Source organism: Podarcis cretensis, assembly GCF_951804945.1.
Source record: "Podarcis cretensis genome assembly, chromosome: 18".
NCBI lineage: Eukaryota > Metazoa > Chordata > Lepidosauria > Squamata > Lacertidae > Podarcis > Podarcis cretensis.
Genome location: NC_137188.1, coordinates 3,288,835 through 3,313,458, shown reverse-complemented (window position 1 = coordinate 3,313,458; position 24,624 = coordinate 3,288,835). Strand labels below are relative to the sequence as shown.

At 48.5% G+C, this 24,624-nt stretch overlaps 2 protein-coding genes across 2 annotated transcripts in view; both read right to left on the bottom strand.

The window, feature by feature from the left end:
• Nucleotides 1-313: 313 nt before the first annotated feature.
• On the bottom strand, nt 314-2,008 carry ACTL9 (actin like 9). The gene has a single exon (XM_079960781.1). It carries the CDS (start codon nt 1,730-1,732, stop codon nt 401-403), a length of 1,332 nt encoding a protein of 443 aa, XP_079816907.1. The 5' UTR covers nt 1,733-2,008; the 3' UTR covers nt 314-400.
• An 8,127-nt stretch (nt 2,009-10,135) lies between these two features.
• The window catches only part of MUC16 (mucin 16, cell surface associated), a 54,082-nt gene continuing 39,593 nt past the window's right edge, over nt 10,136-24,624 (bottom strand). Inside the window, exons 63-75 of the mRNA XM_079961127.1 lie at nt 24,389-24,415; nt 24,151-24,296; nt 22,734-22,801; nt 21,820-21,992; nt 19,777-19,913; nt 18,661-18,728; nt 17,766-17,917; nt 16,189-16,352; nt 14,123-14,190; nt 13,809-13,981; nt 12,868-12,906; nt 12,587-12,666; nt 10,136-10,758 (exon numbers count right to left, since the gene is read on the bottom strand). Coding sequence (XP_079817253.1) covers nt 10,660-10,758; nt 12,587-12,666; nt 12,868-12,906; nt 13,809-13,981; nt 14,123-14,190; nt 16,189-16,352; nt 17,766-17,917; nt 18,661-18,728; nt 19,777-19,913; nt 21,820-21,992; nt 22,734-22,801; nt 24,151-24,296; nt 24,389-24,415 — 1,394 coding nt within the window. The 3' untranslated portion in view covers nt 10,136-10,659. The remainder of the gene's footprint in view (nt 10,759-12,586; nt 12,667-12,867; nt 12,907-13,808; nt 13,982-14,122; nt 14,191-16,188; nt 16,353-17,765; nt 17,918-18,660; nt 18,729-19,776; nt 19,914-21,819; nt 21,993-22,733; nt 22,802-24,150; nt 24,297-24,388; nt 24,416-24,624) is intronic.

The window sequence follows — 24,624 nt, the reverse complement described above, 5'->3', positions numbered from 1 at the left end:
CCCCCCCCATTTCACTCACTTTTTCCTTTCTTTTTCTCACTCTGTGAAATCCATCTATTAAAAAGAAGAGGAAAAGAGGTCTTTGCTGCTTTTCCTTGCCTGCAGCAAAGACGGTTACGGTTGTAACGGCCTCAAGGAGGCTTCGGGGGTTGCCGCCTCCTTCCCAGGGGTGAGCAAAAGCCCTTTTGGAGATAAATTGTGCGGGGAGCCCATAAAGTTCATTCTTAACAGCTGCTTTCCTTGTTGTCTCCCTGACCCCAGCACTGCCTCCGACGCTGATCTCATCCCCTCCAGCCAATAACTGCGAGCCTCCTTGTCATTCTTATGCAAACTGATTTATTTTTGGTCCCCTGGCACCCCAGCCCCAAACTCCCCCCGGGGGATTCTCGCCTGGCCCGTCTCAGTAGCACTTCCGGTGGACGATGTAGGGGCCGTGTTCGTGATATTGCTCCTTCCGGATCCAGCATGGCTGAAAGTTCTTCAGGGAAGCCAGGATGGACCCCCCAGTCCAAACAGAGTACTTCCTCAGAGGTATGGCCGTAACCTTCACTTTCGTGTTGGTGGGCACAGCCACCATGAGGTCGTGCAAGAACCTCTTCTCGAACCCCTCAAAGAGGGACGAGCCACCACAGAGCATGATGTTCTCATACATTTCCTTCCGGGATTCTTCTGGGACCTTCCGGACGCTTCTCAGCGCCATACCATGAAGCCCCAAAAGGTTCAGTCCGGGCATCTGCGGAGGGTTGAACAACATCTCTGGACACTGGAATCTCTCTTTGCCCAGGCTGATGATCTGGCCATCGGGCAGCTGGTAGTCTGCCATGTACTCCCTCTTCGGACGGTTCCACTCGGTCTCAAAATCAAAGGCCACATAGCAGCATTTTTGCTTCATGTCGTCAATGACATCCAACATCCTCTCGTCAAAGTAATGTCCCATGTTCCTGAGAAGGTCCATCAGGAAAGATGTCATGTTGGCGCCCGCGATGTCCATCCTCTCAGTGGCGTGCGGCAGATTGTACCCTTGGTGGACAGGGACAGTGTGGGTTGTGGCATGTCCCGTGTCCACTACCAAACCGCTAATCTTGCCGTGGGCGTACACCGACAACACCGACTGGTACGCCACGTACATCCCGGGCGAGTTGAGCGACTCAAAGACCACCTCCACCAACTTCTCCCTGTTCGTCGTGGGGCAGAGCGGAGGGTCGGACATCAAGAGGGCGTGGTCTTCCGGAGCAACCTTAAGGTCGTGGTAGAACAGGTGCCTCCACAGAACTTCCGCCGCGTCCCAGTCGATGATGATGCCGTGCCGGACGGGCAAAATGATATCGACGTCCGGCTCTAACCGCGCCCGCTCCCCAACAAAGGTATCTGGCCTGTCTCTCCTGGTCCTCATGGACTTCTCGGTGGGGTGTCCAACCAACGTTCCAATGACTGCCTGAGGAGTCTGTTGACCTGCGAACCCCGCTTTACACGTCCCCGTACCTGTATCGATGATTACTGCTCCTGTCTTCACAACTGAGCGCCCTCTTTCCGGAGTCTTTGACCGAGGAGCTTCTTTCGAGGATGCCCGCGATCTGGACGAGCGGTCCAGTGTGTATCCCGGGGATGCGTTCCTTGTTCCAGCACGTCCTGGGCTGACCGGCCTCGACCCGGGGCTCTTCGATCGTGAGGATGCTGGGCTCCTTGTCCGTGAAGGGCCGGGGCTGGTTCTCCGGGTACTCCTGAATGACATCTTGAACGGGCCCTTGAGATACCCCCTTCTTCAAGGTCAGCCACTGAACAACAACACCAGAGTGCCCTGCAGAATTCTGCCTCACTCTGTCACAAAGGGAACTATGACACCACACCAGCTCCGTGGGTGACGTGGCTTGGGACAGGCCACGTGGCTTCGGCCAGCTGCGATTGCCTCCCTCCGACCATCGCTCAAAGCGCGAAACCTGGGCGTTCAGTCCATCCCACCGCTGGTCGTCAGGAGGCTCTGAATTGTTCCGCGAGAGACAATGGGTGGCAGGCCTGGAACCCTGGAATCTTCAGTGCTAGATGACCTTTGGGTCCCTTGCAACTCTGTGATTCTATGATTCCATGAACATGGAACACCACAAGTCAGCTGGGCATGTTCTCTCCTGAGTGAGTGGCGCCTCAGGGCTTCACATCTTGTATCTGGAAACACAGATAAGTGATGGTTCCTCCATCCACAGCTGGGGGCAGGAAACACCTTGGGAGTTGCAGCTGCTGGGAATCACAGTGTGCTGTTACACTCATGGTTCTGTTTACAGGCTTTCCTTTGGGGTATTTGGTTCTAACCAGATCTCCCAGCGGCTGTCGACCGCAGTATCCTCCTGGACTGTCTAGGAGGGCTGGGAGCTAGGGGTCCTGTTCTGCAGTGGTTCTGCTCCTTCCTCCTGGGCCATGTCCAGAAAGTGGTGTTTGGGGGTGAGTGTTCAGACCCCTGGGCCCTCACTTGTGGGGTGCCTCAGGGTTCCGTCCTGCTTTTCAACATCTATTTGAAACCTCTGGGAGAGATCATCAGGGGGTTTGGGCTGGGTGTTTACCAGTATGCGGATGATACCCAGCTCTGCCTCTCTTTTAAATCAGAACCAGTGAAGGCAGAGAACATCCATTGTAGGTGTCTGGAGGCAGTTGGGGTCTGGATGGCGATCAACGGATTGAATCCCTACAAGACAGGGGGGCAGGCAGGTGGGGGGCTCCCTGGTCCTGAATGGGGCAACTGTGCCCCTGAAAGACAAGGTGCACAGCCTGAGAGTCATTTTGGACTCACAGCTATATGGAGGCACAGGTCAGTTCTGTGTCCAGGGCGGTTGCCTACCAGCTCCATCTAGTACAGCGGCTGAGACCCTCCCTCCCTGTCTTGCCAGAGCGGTCCATGCTCTGGTTATCTCCTGCTTGAACTACTACAATGTGCTCTCCATGGGGCTACCTTTGAAGGTGACTCAGAAACCACAACCAATCCAGAATGTGACTGCCAGACTGGTGACTGGGAGCGGCCACCGGGACCATATAACACTGGTCCTAAAGGATCTACACTGGCTCCCAGTACCTTTCCAAGCATCATTCAAAGTGTTGGTGCTGATTTTTAAAGCCTAAACAGCCTTAGCCCAGTACAGTGGTACCTCGGGTTAAGAACTTAATTCGTTCCGGAGGTCCGTACTTAACCTGAAACTGTTCTTAACCTGAAGCACCACTTTAGCTAATGGGGCCTCCCGCTGCCGCCGCGCCACCACTGCGCAATTTCTGTCCTCATCCTGAAGCAAAGTTCTTAATCCAAGGCACTATTTCTGGGTTAGCAGAGTCTGTAACCTGAAGCGTCTGTAACCTGAAGTGTCTGTAACCCGAGGTACCACAGTATACCCAAAGGGGCGTCTCCACCCCCATCACTAAGCCTGGACCCTGAGGTCCTCCTCCGAGGGTCTTCTGGTGGTTCCCTCGCTGCGAGAAGTGAGGTTACAGGGAACCAGACAGAGGGCCTTCTCAGTGCTGGCACCCACCCTGTGGAACATACCCTCCCATCAGATGTCAAGGAAACAAACAACTGACTTTTAGAAGGCATCTGAAGGCAGCCCTGTATTGGGAAGTTTTTAATGTTCGGTGTTTTATTGTGTTTTTATATGTGTTGGAAGTTGCCCAGAGAACAGAGTGCTGGATTCAATGGGCCTTTGGCCTGATCCAGAAGATCATTATTACAGTGGTACTTCAGGTTAAATATGCTTCAGGTTACAGACGCTTCACCTTACAGACTCCGCTAACCCAGAATCATAGAATCATAGAATCATAGAATCATAGAATCATAGAGTTGGAAGAGACCACAAGGGCCATCGAGTCCAAGCCCCTGCCAAGCAGGAAACACCATCAGAGCACTCCTGACATATGGTTGTCAAGCCTCTGCTTAAAGACCTCCAAAGAAGGAGACTCCACCACACTCCTTGGCAGCAAATTCCACTGTCAAACAGCTCTTACTGTCAGGAAGTTCTTCCGAATGTTTAGGTGGAATTTTCTTTCTTGTAGTTTGGAGCCATTGCTCCGTGTCCGCTTCTCTGGAGCAGCAGAAAACAACCTTTCTCCCTCCTCTATGTGACATCCTTTTATATATTTGAACATGGCTATTATATCACCCCTTAACCTCCTCTTCTCCAGGCTAAACATGCCCAGCTCCCTTAGCCATTCCTCATAAAATATTACCTTCGGTTAATAACTTTGTACCTTGGGTTAAGAACTTTGCTTCAGGATGAGAACAGAACCTTGGGTTAAGAACTTTGCTTCAGGATGAGAACAGAAATTGCACGGCTGCGGTGCAGCGGCAGGCCCCATTAGCTAAAGTGGTGCTTCAGGTTAAGAACAGTTTCAGGTTAAGAACGGACCTCTGGAACAAATTAAGTTCTTAATCCGAGGTACCACTGTATATTAACATTCTTATGTTCTCCTTCATGGATACAGAGTGAGTCAAAGACCCACAAGTCTTTGTACGCAGGCATTATGTACGCTGACTAACAGCAGCACTTCAGGATTCAATGGGACTCCTCTCTCCCCAGGATCAAACCTGCAACTTTCTGCATATCCTAATGGGTGCCTCCTTGACCCAGTCCAACAGGGAACTGCTGATGTTCTTTGGACAAATTCACAGAGGGCCAGCAATGGCTGCTACCTGCAGTTTCAGAGGTGGTCTATCTCTGAGCACTAGCTGATAGGAATGCAGCTGGGAAAAGTTACCGTACTTTTTAAATTATCCAATGAAGGCAGATTTTGGGAAATTCGGGACCAGTAAAGGAAAATGCTTCTTCAAAGTGCCTGCCACAAATCTGGATCTTGGCATCCAGGAATTTGACTTTTTTATACCCATTTTTTCATTGCCCCAACAATCCATCTGCAGCTTGGTAAGGCTGGGAAACCTGAGAGACACTGCCAGTCAGTGTAGACAATATTAAACTAGACAGACCATTAGCCTCAGAGGGTACAAGGCAGTTTCCTATAGTTCTAACGTGCTGAACATAGTTAAGGCAACAATGTCTTAAGTTTGCCAGCAGGTGGCAGGAGTGAATCAATTAATCGCAATCCCACCAAAATGAAAAACTGTTAATCTGGATCAGGGTTTCCCAAAGTTGGGTCTCCAGCTGTTTTGGGACTACAATTCCCATACGGGGATCGAACCTGCAACCTTGGCGTTATGAGCACCATGGTCCAACCAACTGAGCGATCCAGCGCATGATATGGCTTAGATGCAATTATCATCTATAGTGTCAAAAAAAATGGTGGTGGACTCCTTCACTGCAGGTTTTTAAACAGAGGTTGGGTGGCTGTTTGTCAGGGATGATTCAGCTGTCAGTCCAGCATTGCTGGGGGTTGAGCTAGATGACCTTGAGGGGTCCCCTTCCAACTCAACAATTCTGTGATTCAATGATTGGTGAACGTCTGTATTCCCTATTTTCACTGGAGGAATGTTGGAGAGCATGCTGGGTATGTTTAGCCTGGAAAAGAGGAGACTGAGAGGAGATAGGAGAGCCATCTTCAGATATCTCAAGGGCTGTCACATGGAAGATGGAACAAGCTTGTTTTCTCCTGCTCCGGAGGGGAGGACTCGAACCCATGGCTTCAAGTTACAAGAAAAGAGATTCCGACTAAACATCAGGAAGAACATTCTGCCAGTTAAAGCCTTTCAACAGTAGAACGGACTCTCAAGAGAGGTGATGGACCCCCCTTCCTTGGAGGTTTTTAAGCAGGGGTTGAGTTTCCTACATTGCAAGGGGTTGGACTGGATGACCTTTAGGGTTCCCTTTCAATTCTGCAAGTCTGCGAGTCTACAATTCCTACATTAGGGACAGGGAACATTGATGACCCTCCTGGTGTGGTTAGACTCCAACTCCCAGGGATGATGGGAGTTGGAGTCCATCAGTATCTCCTGGTACGCCCTGCGGAGGACCTTAAGGTCCACAAATGACAACATTTTGGAGGTCCCAAGTCACAAGGTGGTTAGTTTGGTCTCAACTAGGGCCAGGGCCTTTTCAGTACTGGCCCCGACTTGGTGGAACGCTCTGTCACAAGAGACTAGGGCCCTGAGGGACTTGACATCTTTCCGCAGGGCCTGCAAGACAAAGCTGTTCCGCCTGGCCTTTGGTTTGGACTCAGTCTGACCCTTATGTTTCTCTTCCCTTATGGTTTTGATCTATGGGCTACTTTTAAAATGAGGCTGCATTTTAAATTGCATTTTAACCTGTATTTTAAAATGCCCCCCCCCCATTATGTTTTTACTGTAATTTTACTGGTGTTAGCCGCCCTGAGCGGCCAGGGAGGGCGGGGTATAAATAAAATTTATTATTATTTATTATTATCTGGAGGGGAGCTGGTTGGGCAAGGCTGATCTATAACATGTTGTCAGAGTGATAGTAATTAAGATAGTAACAATAATAGTCAACTTACGGAGAACTTATGATCTGGAACGGATTCACCACTCCTGCGTGACACACCATTTATTTTTGCTCACACAACTAGTCCCTCCCAATTTGCCCTGGATCTTTTGCACGGCATCCCAGGGCATCCATTCACGATAAATTCACTTTCAGTTGAGCCACGGTCCAATTTACTCTGCTCCCTCTTTCGTAGAATACGTAAGGATCAAAAGCATAGAAAGACATCCTTTCTCAACATAGCCGCCCTCCCCAAGGGCAGGAGAGGTGACTGGGAGAGCGGAAGAATGAACGGTATTTGCATTCTGAGAGGCAGAAAGCGTAAGAACAGCTTGCCGGATCAGGACATAGGCTCATCAAGTTCAGTATCCCTTTCTCTCGGCGGCCAACCCACAAGCAAGATTTGATCACAAGAGTCACACTCCCCTCCTGCGCCTTGCAGCAGCTGGGATTCAAAAGCATACAATGATACAATTGTATAGTTGGAAGGGATCCTGAGGGTCATCTATTTTTTATTTTTTAAAAATAATATTTATTAAAGTTTCAATAAGAAAAAGGTTACAAAAATAATAAAAAGAAAAAACAAGAAATACAAATTACAGAAAAAATAAAAACAGTTAAAAAATAAATCCCTCTTTCTATATCTTACAATTCATTTACTTATTTTCATGACTTCCTCACACCTCCCTTTTTTGTATTCCAATTCAAATAGTTAATTCAGCAAATCCTTACCCTCTTTGTTTTATCTTCGTTCTTTATCTTCACATATTATAACTTTATATTTTCATCTAATATCAATCTATTTTTACATATTCCTATTTAACCTTATTACTAAAACCGCTTCATTTCATTCCAACATCATTTTAACATTCATTAATTTTACAGTGTTTCTGTAAATAATCTTTAAATTTCTTCCAATCTTCTTCCACCGACTCTTCTCCCTGGTCTCCCAGTCAGAGTCGGGTTCCTGAGGGTCATCTAGTCCAACCCCCTGCAATGCCGGAATCTCAGCTAAAGCATCCCTGACAGATGGACACCCAACGTTTGCTTAAAAACCGCCAAGGAAGGAAGAGTCCACAACCTCCCAAGGGAGACCGTTCCACTGTATAACAGCTGTTCATGTCAGAAAGTTCTTCCTGATGTTTAGTCGGAATCTACTTTCTTGAAATTTGAAGCCATGGGTTCGAGTCCTACCCTCCAGAGCAGGAGAAAACAAGCTCCTGCCTCCTCCATGTGGAAGCCCTTGAGATATTTGAAGGTGGCTATCATACCTTCTCTCATTCTCCTCTTTCCCGGGCTAAACATACCCAGCTTCTTCAGCCGTTCCTCATCAGGCTTGGTTTCCGGACCATTGATCACCTTGGTAACCCTCTTCCAGCTTGTCAACATCCTTCTTAAATTGTGGCACCCAGAACTGGGCACAGGACTCCAGGTGTGGTCTGACTAAGGCAGAATAGAGTGGGACTATTCCTTCCCTTGACCCGGACACTAGACTTCTGTTGATGCAGTCTAGAATAGCATTCGCTTTTTTTGCTGCTGCATCACCCAGTTGACTCATGGATGGGCTCCCTTCCCAGGTGGATGAGCCCCATCTGCCCCTCATTTCTCTCTACAGCACGGGTAGGCAAACCAATGCCCGGGGGCTGGATCCAGCCTAATTGCCTTCTCAATCTGGCCCACGGACGGTCCAGGAATCAGTGTGTTTTTTCATGAGTAGAATGTGTCCTTTTATTTAAAATACATCTCTGGGTTATTTGTGGGGCATAGGAATTTGTTCACCCCCCCCCCAAAATATAGTCTGGCCTGAGGGGGGGTGGACCGACCCCCTGCTGAGAAAGTTTGTTGACTCCTGCTCTACAGCATGGCCAGAAACCATTGGACCCCCTCTTGGTCACATCCACTCCATCCCTGGGGGCCTGTCTTTGCATGCAGGGGAAGCCCCTAACTCATTGTGGGTTTGAGACCCATCAGCTCCCCTCACCTGGCTTTGCTGGCCAGTTGAAACCGTTCCCAGGATTGTGGCCGCTGTCACCTGCTGGCAGCTTCTAGGAGCCGCAGGTGAGAGCAGAGTGCAGGTCGGCAAACAACCCCAGAAGGAGCCCAACATGACACCCACAAGAGGGGTTGTTTAGTCATTTAGTCGTATCCGACTCTTCGTGACCCCTGGACCAGAGCACGCCAGGCCCTCCTGTCTTCCACTGCCTCCCGCAGTTTGGTCAAACTCACGTTAGCGGCTTCGAGAACACTGTCCCACCATCCCGTCCTCTGTCGTCCCCTTCCCCTTGTGCCCTCCATCTTTCCCAACATCAGGGTCTTTTCCAGGGAGTCTTCTCATGAGGTGGCCAAAGTATTGGAGCCTCAGCTTCAGGATCTGTCCTTCCAGTGAGCACTCAGGGCTGGCGCACACCCTACTCACAATTTAATAATCATAAAAAGAGAGGGTTTGCCCTCTTAAGACAACAATCATATAAACTGATGACTTTTGCCTCTTTTATATGGCAGTCATTTGGAGATTTAAAGATCAAGGAGTCTTAACTCAGAAACCGGATCTTCCTCTTCTGCCCTTCCAGTACCCTTAAGGCAAATAAATGTATGCTATTAGGACCCGACTCTCACGTCATGAGCTGCATTGTGGCATAATGGATGTATGATTACCACTGGGTTTCATTTGCTTTCAGGTTGGCTTTATATTCCAGATATGTTGTACACAAACACACACCATCTCACGTTCGTTTTTCAGCTTGCTGTTTATTGATTGGCTTGTAAGAAATTGAGAACGTTTTTAAATATTGAGCTATTTTAGAAAACAAAGAACAATCATCATATCAATCGCCGACATACGAATATATATTATTTTGGAATCTGGTTCTCTCCCAAACCACAGCCCCAGGTTTTGGGGTTTTTTTGGGTGTGTGTGTGTGTGGAATTATCCTTCCAGTGTAGCAAACTTAATCACCTCTCCAAAAAGAGCACCCCTACTTTAAATAGAAAAACCATCCCTGCCGACAATCACTAAATATTGCTATTTTGTTTTAGGTAAAACAGGGAAGAGACCGCCGGCTCGTGTGTCCCGCACCCTTAGGGCTCTTTCCGGGGCCACAGCTTTCTTGTCAGGCCAGATCCTTCACCAACCTTCCAGCCCACCTTCCATAAGTGCTTTAGCCTGGCAGGAAATGTGTATTTGATAATGCCTCCTACTGGCCTGGACAGAGGACGGAAAGAGGAGTGGCCGGACATAGAAACTTCTGGTCTTCATTCTGGCGGCGTGTAGCCTACCACACATAGGTAATTAGCATAGGCCTGCCTACTTTTTGCTCCCGGCTCCGCCCTCCAACAGTATGTGGCCCTCGGAAGATCCCCCAAGAGGGGGGCCGGCCCCTGAGCTGAACGAGATCTCCCAGTCCCTGAGCTAAACAGAACTCGTTTTTGCAAGCAGATACAATATCTGCTGAGGGATGATATTCCCGAAACTGCCGAGATTGTTTCGGGATATTTAGTTGAGATTTTTAAAGTCAAATTTAAAACCGCTTAATTTATTTAATGGTGGCTACTGAGTCTTTTTTTTATGTTTTATGAGTTTAATATTAGGAATGTTTTATGGATGGTTTTTTAAAAAACAATTCTACTGTCTAAGGTGTGCCAATAAAGGCTGAGAAGCAAAATTCTAAGGGAATCTAAAGTGCAATAGAGTCTGAACTTCCTTCGAGCATCTCTGGGGAGGGGGGAGAAAGACTTCACACTGATCTGCATCCCAGGCAGAATCTGTCTACAAATAGTTAAATAATCTGTGGCTACATATATATATATATATATATATATATATATATATATATATATATATATATTAAAATTTACATTCCAAAGTCCACCGTGCGTTAATAAATAAATTGGAACGGAGCTTCCCCACCCCACTCAGTTCTGAATCCGGCAGTCTTCAGGGTCGCTGAGGTCAATGTCCAAAATATCTCATAGAGCATGCTCAATAGTCACAGAATCATAGGGCCTGAAGGGACCACGAGGGTCATCTAGTCCAACCCCGCACAATGCAGGAACCATCTCTCTCTCTCTGGTCCAAGACAAGCTAGCGTTGATTGGTTGTGATTCACTTCTTAATCTAGACGTCTGTTCCAGCTGTGCCAAAACAGTTGTTTGCTGTGGACGGTGGGAGCAGTGTGGGAAAGGAGACCCCCCCACTCCCACCTCGTGGGGCGCAGAGAGTCAAGGCCGCAAAAGGATCTGCACATCATCGCGCTTTCCTCATGTCCAAGTGTGGGAAGTAGAGACCGAGGATGTCCTGTTGCACCTGATACTTCCCGGCTTTCTTCCGCAGACAGAAGACAACCTGGTTGGTACAGAAAGAACAGAGGGGAGAGAAAAAGAACACTTGTCATACAAGTCTGTGTGCGGACAATGCTCCCTTTCCTGTCCTGCACCAGCAGATGGACCACCAGCTGAACATGAGCCAATCGTGTGATGCAGCAGCAAAAGAAGCAAATGCTATTCTAGGCTGCATACGGGACCGCCTCTCCTGGTATGCCCTGTGGAGGACCTTAAGGTCCACAAATGACAACACTTTGGAGGTCTCGAGCCTCAAGGAGGTTAGATTGGCCTCAACTAGGACCAGGGCCTTTTCAGTACTGGCCCCAACCTGGTGGAACGCTCTGTCCCAAGAGACCAGGGCCCTGTGGGACTTGACATCTTTCCGCAGGGCCTGCTAGACGGAGATGTTCCGCCTGGCCTTTGGTTTGGACTTAGTCTGACCCTTACGTTTCCCTCCCCTTATGGTTTTGCTCTATGGGCTACTTTTAAAATGAGGCTGCATTTTAAATTGCATTTTAACCTGTATTTAAAATTGTTTTTTTAAAAAACGTTTTTACAGTGGTGCCCCGCAAGACGAATGCCTCGCAAGACGAAAAACCCGCTAGACAAAAGGGTTTTCCGTTTTTAGAGGCGCTTCGCAAGACAAATTTCCCTATGGGCTTGCTTCACAAGACGAAAACGTCTTGCGAGTCTTGCAAGTTTTTTCCCTCCCCCCCCCCTTTTTCTAAGCTGCTAAGCCGCTAATAGGGATGCTTTGCAAGACGAAAAAACCGCTAGACGAAGAGACTCGCGGAACGGATTATTTTCATCTTGTGAGGCACCACTGTACTGTAATTTAACTGGTGTTAGCCCTGAGCCTGGCTCTGGCTGGGGAGGGCGGGGTATAAATAAAATTTATTATTATTATTATTATTATCCACAGAAGTCTAGCGTCCAGATCAAGGGAAGACATAGTCCCACTCTGTTCTGCCTTGGGCAGACCACACCTGGAATACAGTAACCACAATTTAAAAAGGATGTTGACAAGCTGGAAGGTGTGCAGAGGAGGGCAAGCAAGATGATTAAGGGCAGAGGGCGGTGAGGTTTACTTTGCCTGGGCTGGTTCACTCCATTGGAGATCCCTCCATGGGCCGGACTGCACATACGCAGGCCCACAATTTCCAACATCTGCGCCTGAGCAGCTGTGATTTCCGGCGCCACGGAAGCGAGTCCCCACGCCGCACCAGTTTAGCGCAGCATGCGGGGGCTCGCTGAGTGGGTGACTCAGTTTGGGGGTGGCTCGTGGGCCAGTTAAATGACCCCTGATCAAGAATCTGGAAAACAAGCCTTATGAGGGATGGTTAAAGGAGTTGGGTATGTTTAGTGTGCAGAAGAGGAGACTGAGAGGAGATATGAGCATCATCTTCAAATATCTCAAGGGCTGTCGCATGGAAGATGGAGCAAGCTTGTCTTCTCTTGCTCCGGAGGGTAGGACTCGAACCCATGGCTTCAAGTTACAAGAAAAGAGATTCCAACTAAACACCTGGCTGAAGTTAAATGACATTTGGGTCCTCCCCTCCCAAAACTATCTCCATCAGCACACCAGGGCATTTCCCAATGCAAATATATATATATATATATACTTGTGCTAGTAGTTCACCCACAGCATTCTCCAGCCCCCTTCCACGTGAAATGGTTCTGGGGAAATGCGATTTCCCCCACATTGGGTGCAACTGGTGTCAGAAGTGGGAAATCTCGACCATGCCCCCACCCCAAAAAGACGTAAGCACTGTGTGCATTGCTTGTGTCAGATAAAAAAAGAGGAAAGAACTTCCTTTCCCCTCTGTCTTGAATGCAGAGGATGAACATACCAGGAAGCAGATGAGGAAGAGCAGGAGGAAGCCCAGGAGAGCAGACAGACATATCAGGATGATGGCCCAGAAAGGTAATCCTGGAAAGACAAAAAAAAGTATTAAATGTCGGCAGGCTTTTACCCATGGCATTGTGGAGAATTAAAATGGGCAGCTTCTGAGGCTGGGGCGTTTGAGTAAATCCGATGGCCGGTGGAAGAATTGAAAGAGGAGACCCACCCACCAGAAACCGGGACCCCTCCAACCTTGAATCAATGCTGAACCAAAGAAGCATCACTAACCTCCTTGGTGGTGCACTGGGGTCACTGTTGAAGGATAACCTGTAAATAAATATAGGATAAACATAACAGCACGAAATGAACCCAAGAGCAGAATCGAGCCAAAAGGGCCCCATCTAATGTATTGTTTCTGGGGGCAGACAGGTATGGGGGACTCCCTGGTCCTGAATGGGGTAACTGTGCCCCTGAATGGGGTAACTCTGGGTGTTGTGTCTGGAGGTCACGGGCTGCCCAGAGGACAAGACCCCCCTCTCAGCCTCGCTGATGGGGTCCAAAGAAGGCAGAGCAAGACGTCTGGCACCTGTTTGGCTGAAGGAGTTGCTGGAAAGAGCCATCCAACTGCCTTAGGGACTCCACTCCAGATTTGTGTAGGCTTTCCTCCTTAGCCTTTTCTTCTCCCAAAGAGGTCCCTCAAGGCAGCAGAGGTTGAGGACCAGAGTTTTCCTTATCCTAGATAGGAGATGAGTCCCATCTGCTCCTCACTTCCTTCTACAGCACATGCAGAGACCACCTTCTTGACCATTGGACCCACGCTTGCTCTCGTCCACCCTGTCTGCTGGAGTCTGTTTCCGCATGCAGGGAAAGTCCCTAACTCCTTGAGGGACTGGGACCCATCAGCTCCCCTTGTCTGGTTTAGCCAGCCAGTTGAAGCACTTCTTGGGTTGTGGCTGCTGTTGCCTGCTGACAGCTTCCAGGAGCCACAGGTGAGAGTTTGGGTGCAGGTGGGGACCAAAGGTGGGCAAACAACTGCAAAAGGAGCATGGTATGTCCCCCACCAGAGGTAACACACAAACACCAGTGCCTTTAGCACCCCATACACCCCAGCCTTGGAGGCAATGATGCTAGACTAGATGACCCATTGGCCTAATCCTGCAGGCCCTTCTGACTTTCCCCTGGAAGCTTCTGCCATTGTCCAGGATCTCTGGCACCCACTGCACTCTTACCGCTGACCAGCAGACTTCTGTTGTCCAGTGTGTACACCCCCAACGCTGTGGCATTGCCCGTCCAGTTCCTAAACGCATCGTACACCAGAACTCGGTCGAATGTCCTTGTGGACGAATTCATTGCGAATGTGCAGGCAGCGCCGACCGCCGTCTCGGTCTGCAGGTCAGTCGGTCTATGCAAAAATTAAAACACAGCCAAATGTTGGTCAACCACCATGACTGATGTCTCTTAAGCAGGGATGTTGGAGACTCCCAATGGCAGCGGAGATTACTGACCCTCACTTAGACTGCATTCGAACCACACAAACACACACCTGAAGCTCTCAACAGAGCACTGCACAAACTCCTTCTGCAGGCTGCTGCGCTGGTATAACTGGTGGAGCTGTTTGGAGGAAGAAGGGGAGAACGGGATCAATACAATACAATACGATAATCTTTATTGTCATTGTCCCATACAGAACAACAAAATTGAAAAATCTACATTAGACATTAAAAAACCAACAAGCCTGCTATCCCAGCTATCCCAGCCTGGTTAACCCACTAAAAAATCTGATACCCCATAATTAAATACAATATACTCCCACAGAGACTACCTTACACTGCGTTTAAAATCAAAATCGCATTTGGATAAAAACTGTTTCTCAGGGGGCTAGCCCTAGTCTTTATAACCCTGTACCTTCTTCCAGAAGGCAGAAGCTGAAAGAGATCATTTCTGGGGTGCACACTATCCTGTGCTATCTCTGCAGCTTTCTCTGGAAGCATAGGGTGAACGTAGACAGAGAGAGGTGTAATTCGAGTCCCTCTTTGAGTCATATCACGTTGGCATGGCCTGTGCCATTGTTACATGGGTTTTAAGGTGCACACACATAGCAGGCGCCCCCACCCCACAGAAAACCAACCCTTCACCCTTCAGCTATTTAATATTCCCTGGAAATAATAGCCCCTTTATTTGAATGTATTTAACTTAGTTCACATAGCAGAACAAGAACCCTTTTAGTCGAGTAGCATAATGTGCATTGCCAGCAACTAGGGCAAGGCAAGGACTGTGCCCCCTAACCTCACTGTGGGCATCGTGAAGGAGGCAACGGGTAGACTTTGCTCGCTGTGCCCCTGTGGTAGCCGCTCCTCATGGAGGCTGGCTGCCCTCTCGGCTCGGGGGGAGACCAGGGTTCGAATCCCCACTCGGCTGTGGAGCTCACTGAGTGACCTTTCAGGCCCACCAACCTCACATAAGCTACACTGAGCACCTCAGAGAAACAGGAGATATATAAACAAAATAAATACATGATTTGAGATAATTTTAAAAATTGTCCATGGACAAACTTAATGATATTTGGAATTCATTTTTATAAATACCATTCTTGATTAAGGTATAAAGGTAAAGGACCCCTGACAGTTACGTCCAGTCGCAGATGACTCTGGGGTTGCGGCGCTCATCTCGCTTTACTGGCCGAGGGAGCCGGCGTGCAGCTTCCGGGTCATGTGGCCAGCAGGACTAAGCCCCTTCTGGCGAACCAGAGCAGCGCATGGAAACGCTGGAGCAGTGGCAGAGCTTCATGCTCTGGCACCGGGGGGTGGAGAGCAGGCGGGGGCAGGGCTGGCACGTCTCGGGGGCATGTCCCGCCACCTGAGGGGTGGGGTGGGGACAGCTGCAATGGCACCCCACTGGGATTGCACTGCCGTGGGTGGTGCGTTCCCCCACACTCTTCTTCCTCTGCCAGTGCGCCAGAGCGTACCTATTTATCTACTTGTACTGGCACGCTTTCAAACTGCTAGGTGGGCAGGAGTAGGGACCGAGCAACAGGAACTCACCCCGTCATTGTGGGGATTCGAACTGCCAACCTTCTGATCAGCAAGTCCTAGGCTCAGTGGTTTAACCCACAGCACCACCCACATCTCAATTAAGGTATGGTTAACTGCAATAACAATTTCATCTTTTTTGTAATGTGCACAATATCTTTTTTCTGTTTCATTTCCTATATAGGTGTTACTTCTTGTGTCTTATAATTACCCTGTGCAGTTTTAATTTTGTACTCTGCATTTTCCAATAAAGAGTATAAAATAAAACATGATTTGAGATGATTTTAATTCTAACTCTTTAAAAATATTTGGATCAGCTCTTAGAATGTTTTCGCTTTGTTTTTTAAACTTCACACTTGGGAACTTCGGGGAGGAAAAGCAGGATATAGAAGCTCGAGAAATAACAATACATATACATATTTCCAGCCAGACCAAAACACTTGAGAAGGGAGAGAAATAAGGCTGGTCAGGGCCAAGCCTGAAGGGAGTCCCGGGGGCCTGGCGGAGTGCTCTGGAGGGCCACAGCCAAAGTCAGGAGTGAGGCCTGGACTCCGCTTAGCGTCTCTCCTGAGCCGTTTACCTCGTTCTCAAGACTCATTTTGGTCTTCCAGTAGACATCCGAGTCGGGATCTGCCATTTCCCCTGCGTACGGCAAGTTGGTGACTGTGAAAGTGACCGCAAAGTTCTTCATCTGGAGTTGGGGCGGCAGGGCGGCAGTGGCGGACTCAATGGCCGATTCGGGAGCTGGGGAGGAAGGAAGGATCCTAAAAATTCAAAAAAATACCCCTTTGGCCACCGTCCCCTTGGTTCCCAGTGTTCCCAGCTGATATTATTTAAAAGAGTGGTTTGCATGACCTAAAGGTAAAGGTAAATGGACCCCTGACCATTAGGTCCAGTTGTGGCCGACTCTGGGGTTGCGATGCTCATCTCGCTTTATTGGCCGAGGGAGCCGGCGTACAACTTCTGGGTCATGTGGCCAGCAGGACTAAGCCGCTTCTGGCGAACCAGAGCAGCGCATGGAAATGCCGTTTACCTTCCCGCCAGAGCGGTACCTATTTATCTGCTTGCATTTTGACATGCCATTGCCCAGGAGGGGCACAAGGTGTGCGGTTTCTCTGCCACTCAAGGTGCAAAGCCCTTCTTTTGCGCCCCGTGGAACATAAATGCGCAGAATTTTTAAAAGACTGGGCAACGGCCAGCCGGCAGCGACTCCCGAGCCTCCCCCAATTAGTCAAAACAAAGGAGGAAGGGGGCAGGAGATCGGGGGAGGCTCGGGAGTCACAGGTGGGTGGCGCGCCGTTCCCCAGTTTTTTAAAAACTCTGCACATTTATGTTTCACAGGGTGCAAAAGAAGGGCTTTGCACCTTTATACAATATGCATGTGTGCTTGGGCCCAGGATTCATTGAAAAAAATCTGGCAACCATAGTTTTAGGGTTAGATCCTAAACTGGGAGATTTAGCAGATGCTAGCTCAAGGGCTCTGCACATGCTCTAGAGCCTCATTAATATTAAAAAAACACACCCCTTGTCCTTAAATTGCTAATTTACATGAATATGGGACATATGTAAGGGGGGGCACTTATCAGGAAGTAGATATGAAATGGGCGTTTAGGGAAGTCTGTAAGCTGCAAATTCTCAACCAATAGGAATTGTAAGGAGGAAAGGAGGGGGGAGCGGGGGACGGAAAAGCTTTAAAGCAGGGGGTAGGCAAACTAAGGCCCAGGGGCTGGATCCGGCCCAATCGCCTTCTAAATCCGGCCCACGGACAGTCCGGGAATCAGTGTATTTTTACATGAGTGGAATGTGTGCTTTTATTTAAAATGCATCTCTGGGTTATTTGTGGGGCATAGGAATTTGTTCATTTCCCCCCCAAAAATATAGTCCGGCCCCCCACAAGGTCTGAGGGACAGTGGACTGGCCCCCTGCTGAAAAAGGTTGCTGACCCCTTGCAGCAGTTTCTTTCCTTGTATTGAAAGTGTTGCCCTCTGTTTTACTCAGCTGATTAAAAAGAGTATTTTTCCTGGATCTCCTGAGTCTGTTGGCTTTCATTGATCAAAGGCTGCCGTGGTCCAAATAGTGGACCCAACAGAACCACGCGTGTTTTACTTTTCACAACCGGGGACCTTTCCTGATTTATGCTGAAGGGTGTTGATGTACCTCGCACAGTCACGCCCTTGAGCTGGAACTGCTTTCCCAGCCACAGAGACGTGGCGTTCCTCGTCTCCTGCTGGAACGTCTCTCGGACGACTTCTTGGCTGGTGTTCGCCGGGTCAAAGTAGCACTTGCAGTCGACCACGATGGAGCCGTGCCTGAGAATTGCAATGTGCAGAGGAAGAGTCAGGGGCAAGAGGACATCCCAGACAAAAACAAACCCAACCCCAAGAGGCAGGCAATCCCTCTGAACAACATGGTTAATTCAAAAAACCAGCCTGATCCCACAAGGTTCTCCTGATGTTCTTATCTGTGACTCCCATCTCCCATTAGGCCAACATGCAAGGGATGATGGGGGCTGGAGTCCCTCAACAGGCAAGGGATGATGGGAGTTGGAGTCCCTCAACAGGCAAGGGATGATGGGAGTTGGAGTCCCTCAACATGCAAGGGATGATGGGAGTTGGAGCACCTCAACAGGCAAGGGATGATGGGAGTTGGAGCCCTTCAACATGCAAGGGATGATGGGAGTTGGAGTCCCTCAACAGGCAAGGGATGATGGGAGTTGGAGCCCCTCAACATGCAAGGGATGATGGGAGTTGGAGCCCCTCAACAGGCAAGGGATGATGGGAGTTGGAGCACCTCAACAGGCAAGGGATGATGGGAGTTGGAGCACCTCAACAGGCAAGGGATGATGGGAGTTGGAGCCCCTCAACAGGCAAGGGATGATGGGAGTTGGAGCCCCTCAACATGCAAAGGATGATGGGAGTTGGAGTCCCTCAACATGCAAGGGATGATGGGAGTTGGAGTCCCTCAACATAAAGAAGTCCAAAGATTCCTTATCTCTGATTCAGTTGTCTGTTTCTGGACAACTGCTTACACTTTCCTTCCTATCGGTACTGACCTCAGTCCAGTTACTTTGCAATTGTTGAATCCGTTTCGGATGGCACTCCGGAGGAAGAGTTGATTTAACTGGAATGGGTGGAACAAACTGAAATTAGGAACTGCTGGGATGATGATGATGATGATGATGATGATGATGATTATTGCATTTTCATCCTTTGAGGAGGTGGCTAATACGGTTTCCCTCCACCTCGCTTAACCCTCACAAGAACCCTACCAGGTATGTTGGGCTGAGAGTGAGCAACTGGGCCACAAGGGCACCCAGTGACCATGGATTGGTGTGAATTTGAACCCTGGGCCCTGAGGTCCTAACCTGACACTCTAACCACTGCACCACGCTGCCTCTCGTGTTAAATCACCTGTGCCTTGCAAAGTGTGAGAAAAACCACACAACCTCACTACCTGGAGATGCTGTGGGGTGGAATCTGGGACGTTCCCCATACAAAGCAGACCCCCTACAACCAAGCTATGGGTCTCCTCTACAAATAATGGAAGGCGCTTGTATAGGGCTGCCATATTTCAAAAAGTGAAAATCCAGACACAAAAGTTGGGCTTTTTTTTTGCAAAGCTGTTGAGTTTGTTGTTGCTGAGCTATTCTTGAGAAAATTTGACATGGGTTGCCATACGTATGTATGGTAAAATAAAAATAGGAATGGGAAGCGATCTCAGTGCTGCATTTTATCTGCACAGACTGCTGTGGGGGTTTCAGAATTTGGGTCTGATCCAGCTGCTGTTCTTAGGGACAGCTGTACAAAGGGATTAGACAAAACACGCTTTGTCATCCTTAAACTCCAGAACAGCAGAAGAAAGGTGCGAGGATGGTCAATTAAAAATTTAACACGGATAATAACACTAAATCAATTTATATTGCAATGCACGGGAATCTATTACACTGCATGTTTATATTTATATATATCTTTCTTATACACATCTTTGGTTTCCCCCTCCCTTCTCCCCTTTCCCCCCTTTCTGTCACTTCATTTCTTTACTACTGAAATTATTTCAATATAAATATAACACATAGAAAATGAGGACACTGAAGGAAATGCGTGAGACCCTTTCCTCAAGGCTCCTATGCCCTCTAGGGTCTGGTGAGTCCCAGCGCACAGATCCTGACCTCGTGGGCGATGGCAGACTTCACGCGCTGGTATTCTGGAGACGACGGGTCCGTGTGGGTCAAGTTCTGGTTGACGACCGTGAAGCCGAGCTCATAGCCAACCCCTTCCTCCCCTCCTCTGAGGACTGGCGGGTATCCTGCAAAGGAGTTGGAAGGAGCAGGTGGTGAACAGGTGTGTAGGCAATGGCCTTTAAACGCATGGTGTGAATGTAGTCGCCCTCGGAGTGGGACTGAATTAGGCCCTCCCCAATGGAAACGGTTTTTTGAATATTCACAAATAAATTCTAAACAGATAAGAACATGGGCAGGATTATTGTATAAATAATACTGTATAATGAATAAATGGGTCAATTAAGTTAATTTGGAATATGCAAAAAATATTTTAAAAATAATAATTAAGGAACCGCAGAAAGAGAGGGAAGGAAGTCGAGTTTTGAAATGTTAAAATGATTGTGAAATTATTGAAATGTATAAAACTTAGAATCTTTTTTTTAAAAAAAGAATTAGGCCGTCGTTGTTCCACACCCTCCTTGAGTGTTTCAAACTCAGATCCGGCCTCTTGCTTGACTGGATGAAGGCTGTGTGTGTGTGTGTGTGTGTGTGTGTGTAGAAACTAGCCTATTCTCTACAAAGCTTACATTTTATAGAATCGTAGTGTTGCAGGAATTTATGTATAGGTTGGGGGGGGGGGGTTTGCCCCTCCAGCAGATATCATGCACATGCAGCCTACTACCAAAATCAGCACAATCGCTTTTGTGACTTTTGTGACTTGTCCCCACAAAACACTTCATCAAAGTTTCTATCTATTCAAAGGGCCTTTGCTGCACGATACCAAATGTAAGAATTCACTGATCTCTGTACTGGCTCACTGGGAAAACTTCATAAATTCTTATAGACATGTGAGCTCAGCTACTCAGCAGCCCCTCTGCCTGAGTGATAATTCCTGGCATCCTGATACCTGAGTGCCGGACAGGTGGCCATTCCGGAAATAACAAACCCAGATGAAGACAAAAGGGTGTGATGAACTTGGCTGGGAAATGGAAATGTAAATATCTCTTTTGTTACCCTTGTTGGGTGTTTGGTGGAGGGCAAGGGGAACCATGGGGCAGGGTCCAGGATGCTCAGATTACTGCCACCAGACCTCCCGTTTCATGATGTAACCGTGATGTATGAGTGATGCAGTTTGGGGGGGTGTAACATGGGGATTAGGCAAAGGTAAAGGGACCCCTGACCATTAGGTCCAGTCGTGACCGACTCTGGGGTTGCGGCGCTCATTTCGCTTTACTGGCCAAGGGAGCCAGTGTACAGCTTCCGGGTCATGTGGCCAGCATGACTAAGCCACTTCTGGCAAACCAGAGCAGTGCATGGAAACGCTGTTCACCTTCCCACCGGAGCGGTACCTATTTATCTACTTGCACTTTGAGGTGCTTTTGAACTGCTAGGTTGGCAGGACCAGGGACCGAGCAATGCGAGCTCATCCCGTCGCAGGGATTCGAACCGCCGACCTTCTGATCGGCAAGTCCTAGGCTCTGTGGTTTAACCCACAGCGCCACCTGCGTCCCAACATGGGGATTAGCAGCTAATAAAACTTGGGGTTTTCTTTTGTCGGGGCTTCCATCTTGTTCCACCTGGTGGCAGGTGGGAGTCCTGTCACGACAGTCTTCAGTAAAGACCAAGCCTACTGGCTGCTGTTTTGCTCTGGTATTCCTGGCTGGTGTCCTTGTTTTTTGTCCAGGGGAGCCCTCAGATTTCTCCGTTGACAGTAGAGTTGGAAGGGACCCCTGGGGGTCATCTAGTCCAACCTGCTGCAAGGCAGGAATCTCAACTAAAGGAATCTCATTTACCACCCATTGCCCCGCCCACTTTTGCACCTGGTCCCGCCCACCCCTGGCATGCGGCCCTCGGAAGGTAACTCAGGCCCTCAGGGTGGGAAAGGAGCAAACCCTTTTGAGATGAATAGGCACAATAATGTATGGATTAAGCCTGTCAATTTCCACGGGTCTCGGGTTCTTCCCCTCCAGCCTCTGGCCCCAACTGGCTTACCATCCACAGACAGGCTGTCCTTCTCCAGGCTGTAGTGGCCGAGCCTCGTGCCGTTCCTCGTCAGGTTGCTGATCTCCCGGTGAAGCCTCATGTGGTCAAAGGGGGCAGGGAGAAGGTCTTCCCAGTAGTTGCAGACAGTGTCCACCGCCGCAGCATGCCTGGTTTGTGGAGCCCTAAGGAAAGGCAAATGTGCATTATAAAGGTAAAGGGACCCCTGACCATTAGGTCCAGTTGTGACCGACTCTGGGGTTGCGGCGCTCATCTTGCTTTATTGGCTGAGGGAGCCGGCGTACGGCTTCCAGGTCATGTATGAGCTGTTTCTGGCGAACCAGAGCAGCACACGGAAACGCTGTTTACCTTCCCGCTGGAGTGGTACCTATTTATCTACTTGCACTTGACATGCTTTTGAACTGCTAGGTTGGCAGAAGCAGGGACCGAGCAACGAGAGCTCACCCCGTTGCGGGGATTCGAACCGCCGACCTTCTGATCGGCAAGTCCTAGTCTCCGTGGTTTGACCCACAGCGCCACCTGCGTCCCTTGCGCATTATAGAATCATATAAATCAGAGGGGGTCCTTCAGGGGTCATCTAGCCCAACCCCCTGCAATGAAAGGGGGTCCTTTGCTCCAGAGCAGCAGAAAACAAGCTTTCTCCATCTTCCCTGCGACAGCCCTCCAGCTATTTGAAGATGTTTCCTCTTTTCCAGGCTAAACCTACCCAGCTCCTTCAACCGTTCCTCATACGGCTTGGTTTCCAGACCCTGTCAATGGGGGGGGGGATGTTGGGGCTCAAAATGGGTATATGGAACATCCACATTCAACAGCAGTCTACCTCGGGAGGCCTGCCAGGGGAATTGGTTGGAATTGGAAGGCCTGGCTGTTGCCCACCCTCTTAGCTGCCCATCCCAGCCTCTTACCGAAATCTCTCCACTCGGCAGTACGCAAAGGCCGGGCCAACGTGTGTCTTCGTGAGAAGAGGCTCCATCTGGAGGGGGGGAAAGGAAAGAAAAATATTGGCAGAGGCCCTTCACCTGCAGATCAGTTGCTTTGAAAGCTTTGCCTGAAAGGTGGAATCATCTGCGGAGGGGGCACTGTTAATGATGCCACCTAATGAGCGATCGCCAAAGAAGAAGAAGAAGATTCTGCATTTGTAAGAAATTGATCTTTCAGCACATGGTGGAACCTAAACTTTGGAACTGCCTGCCTCTTGACATTGGGCAGAAACCTTCCCTGTACTCTTTGCTGCACTTGCTAAATACCTTTTTTTTATTAGACTCAGAAATTTAGAATGCTGATGAGTTTTTAGGTTGCTGCTGGTTTTGTTTGTTATTATTTTTCTGAATGTTTTACAGTGGTACCTCGGGTTACATACGCTTCAGGTTACAGACACTTCAGGTTACAGACTCCGCTAACCCAGAAATAGTACCTCGGGTTAAGAACTTTGCTTCAGGATGAGAACAGAAATTGCACGGCGGCAGTGTTTCAGGTTAAGAACAGTTTCAGGTTAAGAACAGACCTCCGGAATGAATTAAGTACTTAACCCGAGGTACCACTGTAATTGTTTTTACTATTACTCTTGTATTCTTTTTGTAAAGTGCTTTGAGGTTTCCTATGATCAAGACGTGTATAGATTTTTGCAAAATAAATAAATAAATGCACATAAGAGATAGGAAGGGGGATATTAAAGGTTTCTCAAGAGGGAACAGGCATCAAGAGTTGGCCCAGGGAGGCATTTTCCAAGGACCCACAACTAACAGTGGTGTCCAGTGGCAAGAGCCCCTTTTAGCAACCCAGGCCCATATGCCACTTATTTATTTTATAAAATCTGTGCACTGCTTGATTGCACAAAAGCAAAACAACGGCCTCAAAGCTGATTACAAAAAAAGGGTAAAGCAATAAAAATATACATAAGAAAAAGGAACAGCCATAATTTAAGACTTTCAAGAAATTAAAATGACAATAGGCTAAAAACAGATAACTCAGAATGAAATTCTGGAACCAAAGTTCTTTTTTGTGTGCAGCCTGAGCACAAAAAGTTTTAAAACTAGCTCAAGGTGAACTAGCCAGATGTTTAGCTGAGAATCAATCACAGTCAGTCCATCAACTGGACTTTAGAGCCAGTTGGCAAATAGACATTCCATTTTGGCAACTATAACCTTGGTTTAAGGAACCATTTGGCGTCTAGCCAAATATTATCGGAGTTTCTAGCACTGGAGGCAGTCTTCAAGGGCAAGCCCCACATCTAATGCAGGGCAGTAGTCTAACCAGGAAGTCTCCAGGACTGGGCTAATTGTGCTGCAGGTGGTGCACACAAGTGGGGGACATGAAACGTACATAGAAGTTCAGGGCTTTCTCCGTGGCGTTGAACTTGCGAGAACCAGGGGTCCCCATGTCATTCATGTAGGGGAGGCTGGACAAGGTGTAGTTGACTGTGAAATTCCGCAAAGTTGGCATCTTGTCAGGGGTCACGGCGGGGAGATCTGGAAGGAGGAGAAACAATGTGAATTTCAAGACGGGAGTCGTTTCAATCGGAGAGTTTTCCGTTTGCATGGTGAAACTTCGGAATACTTACACGGAATGCTACGCAGGTCGCTGTAACCTGGAAAGGAAAGAACAGACAGTAAAGAAATTAAGTTTTCTGCTCAAGAAACAAGATCCCCCTGTGTTAAAAAAATAAAAAATAAAGGCTTCCAAGCCGCGGCTGCTTTGTCACTAACTGCAGATGAGCTCGTGCCTCCATGTAGAATTGTGTATTTCCCCCACAAAATTAATACTTAATATTAATATCTTTTATATCTGGATGGTGCA

Excerpts from the sequence above, each read along its gene's own strand:
- ACTL9 (XM_079960781.1), bottom strand. The coding sequence starts at position 1,732 with ATGTCATTCAGGAGTACCCGGAGAACCAGCCCCGGCCCTTCACGGACA.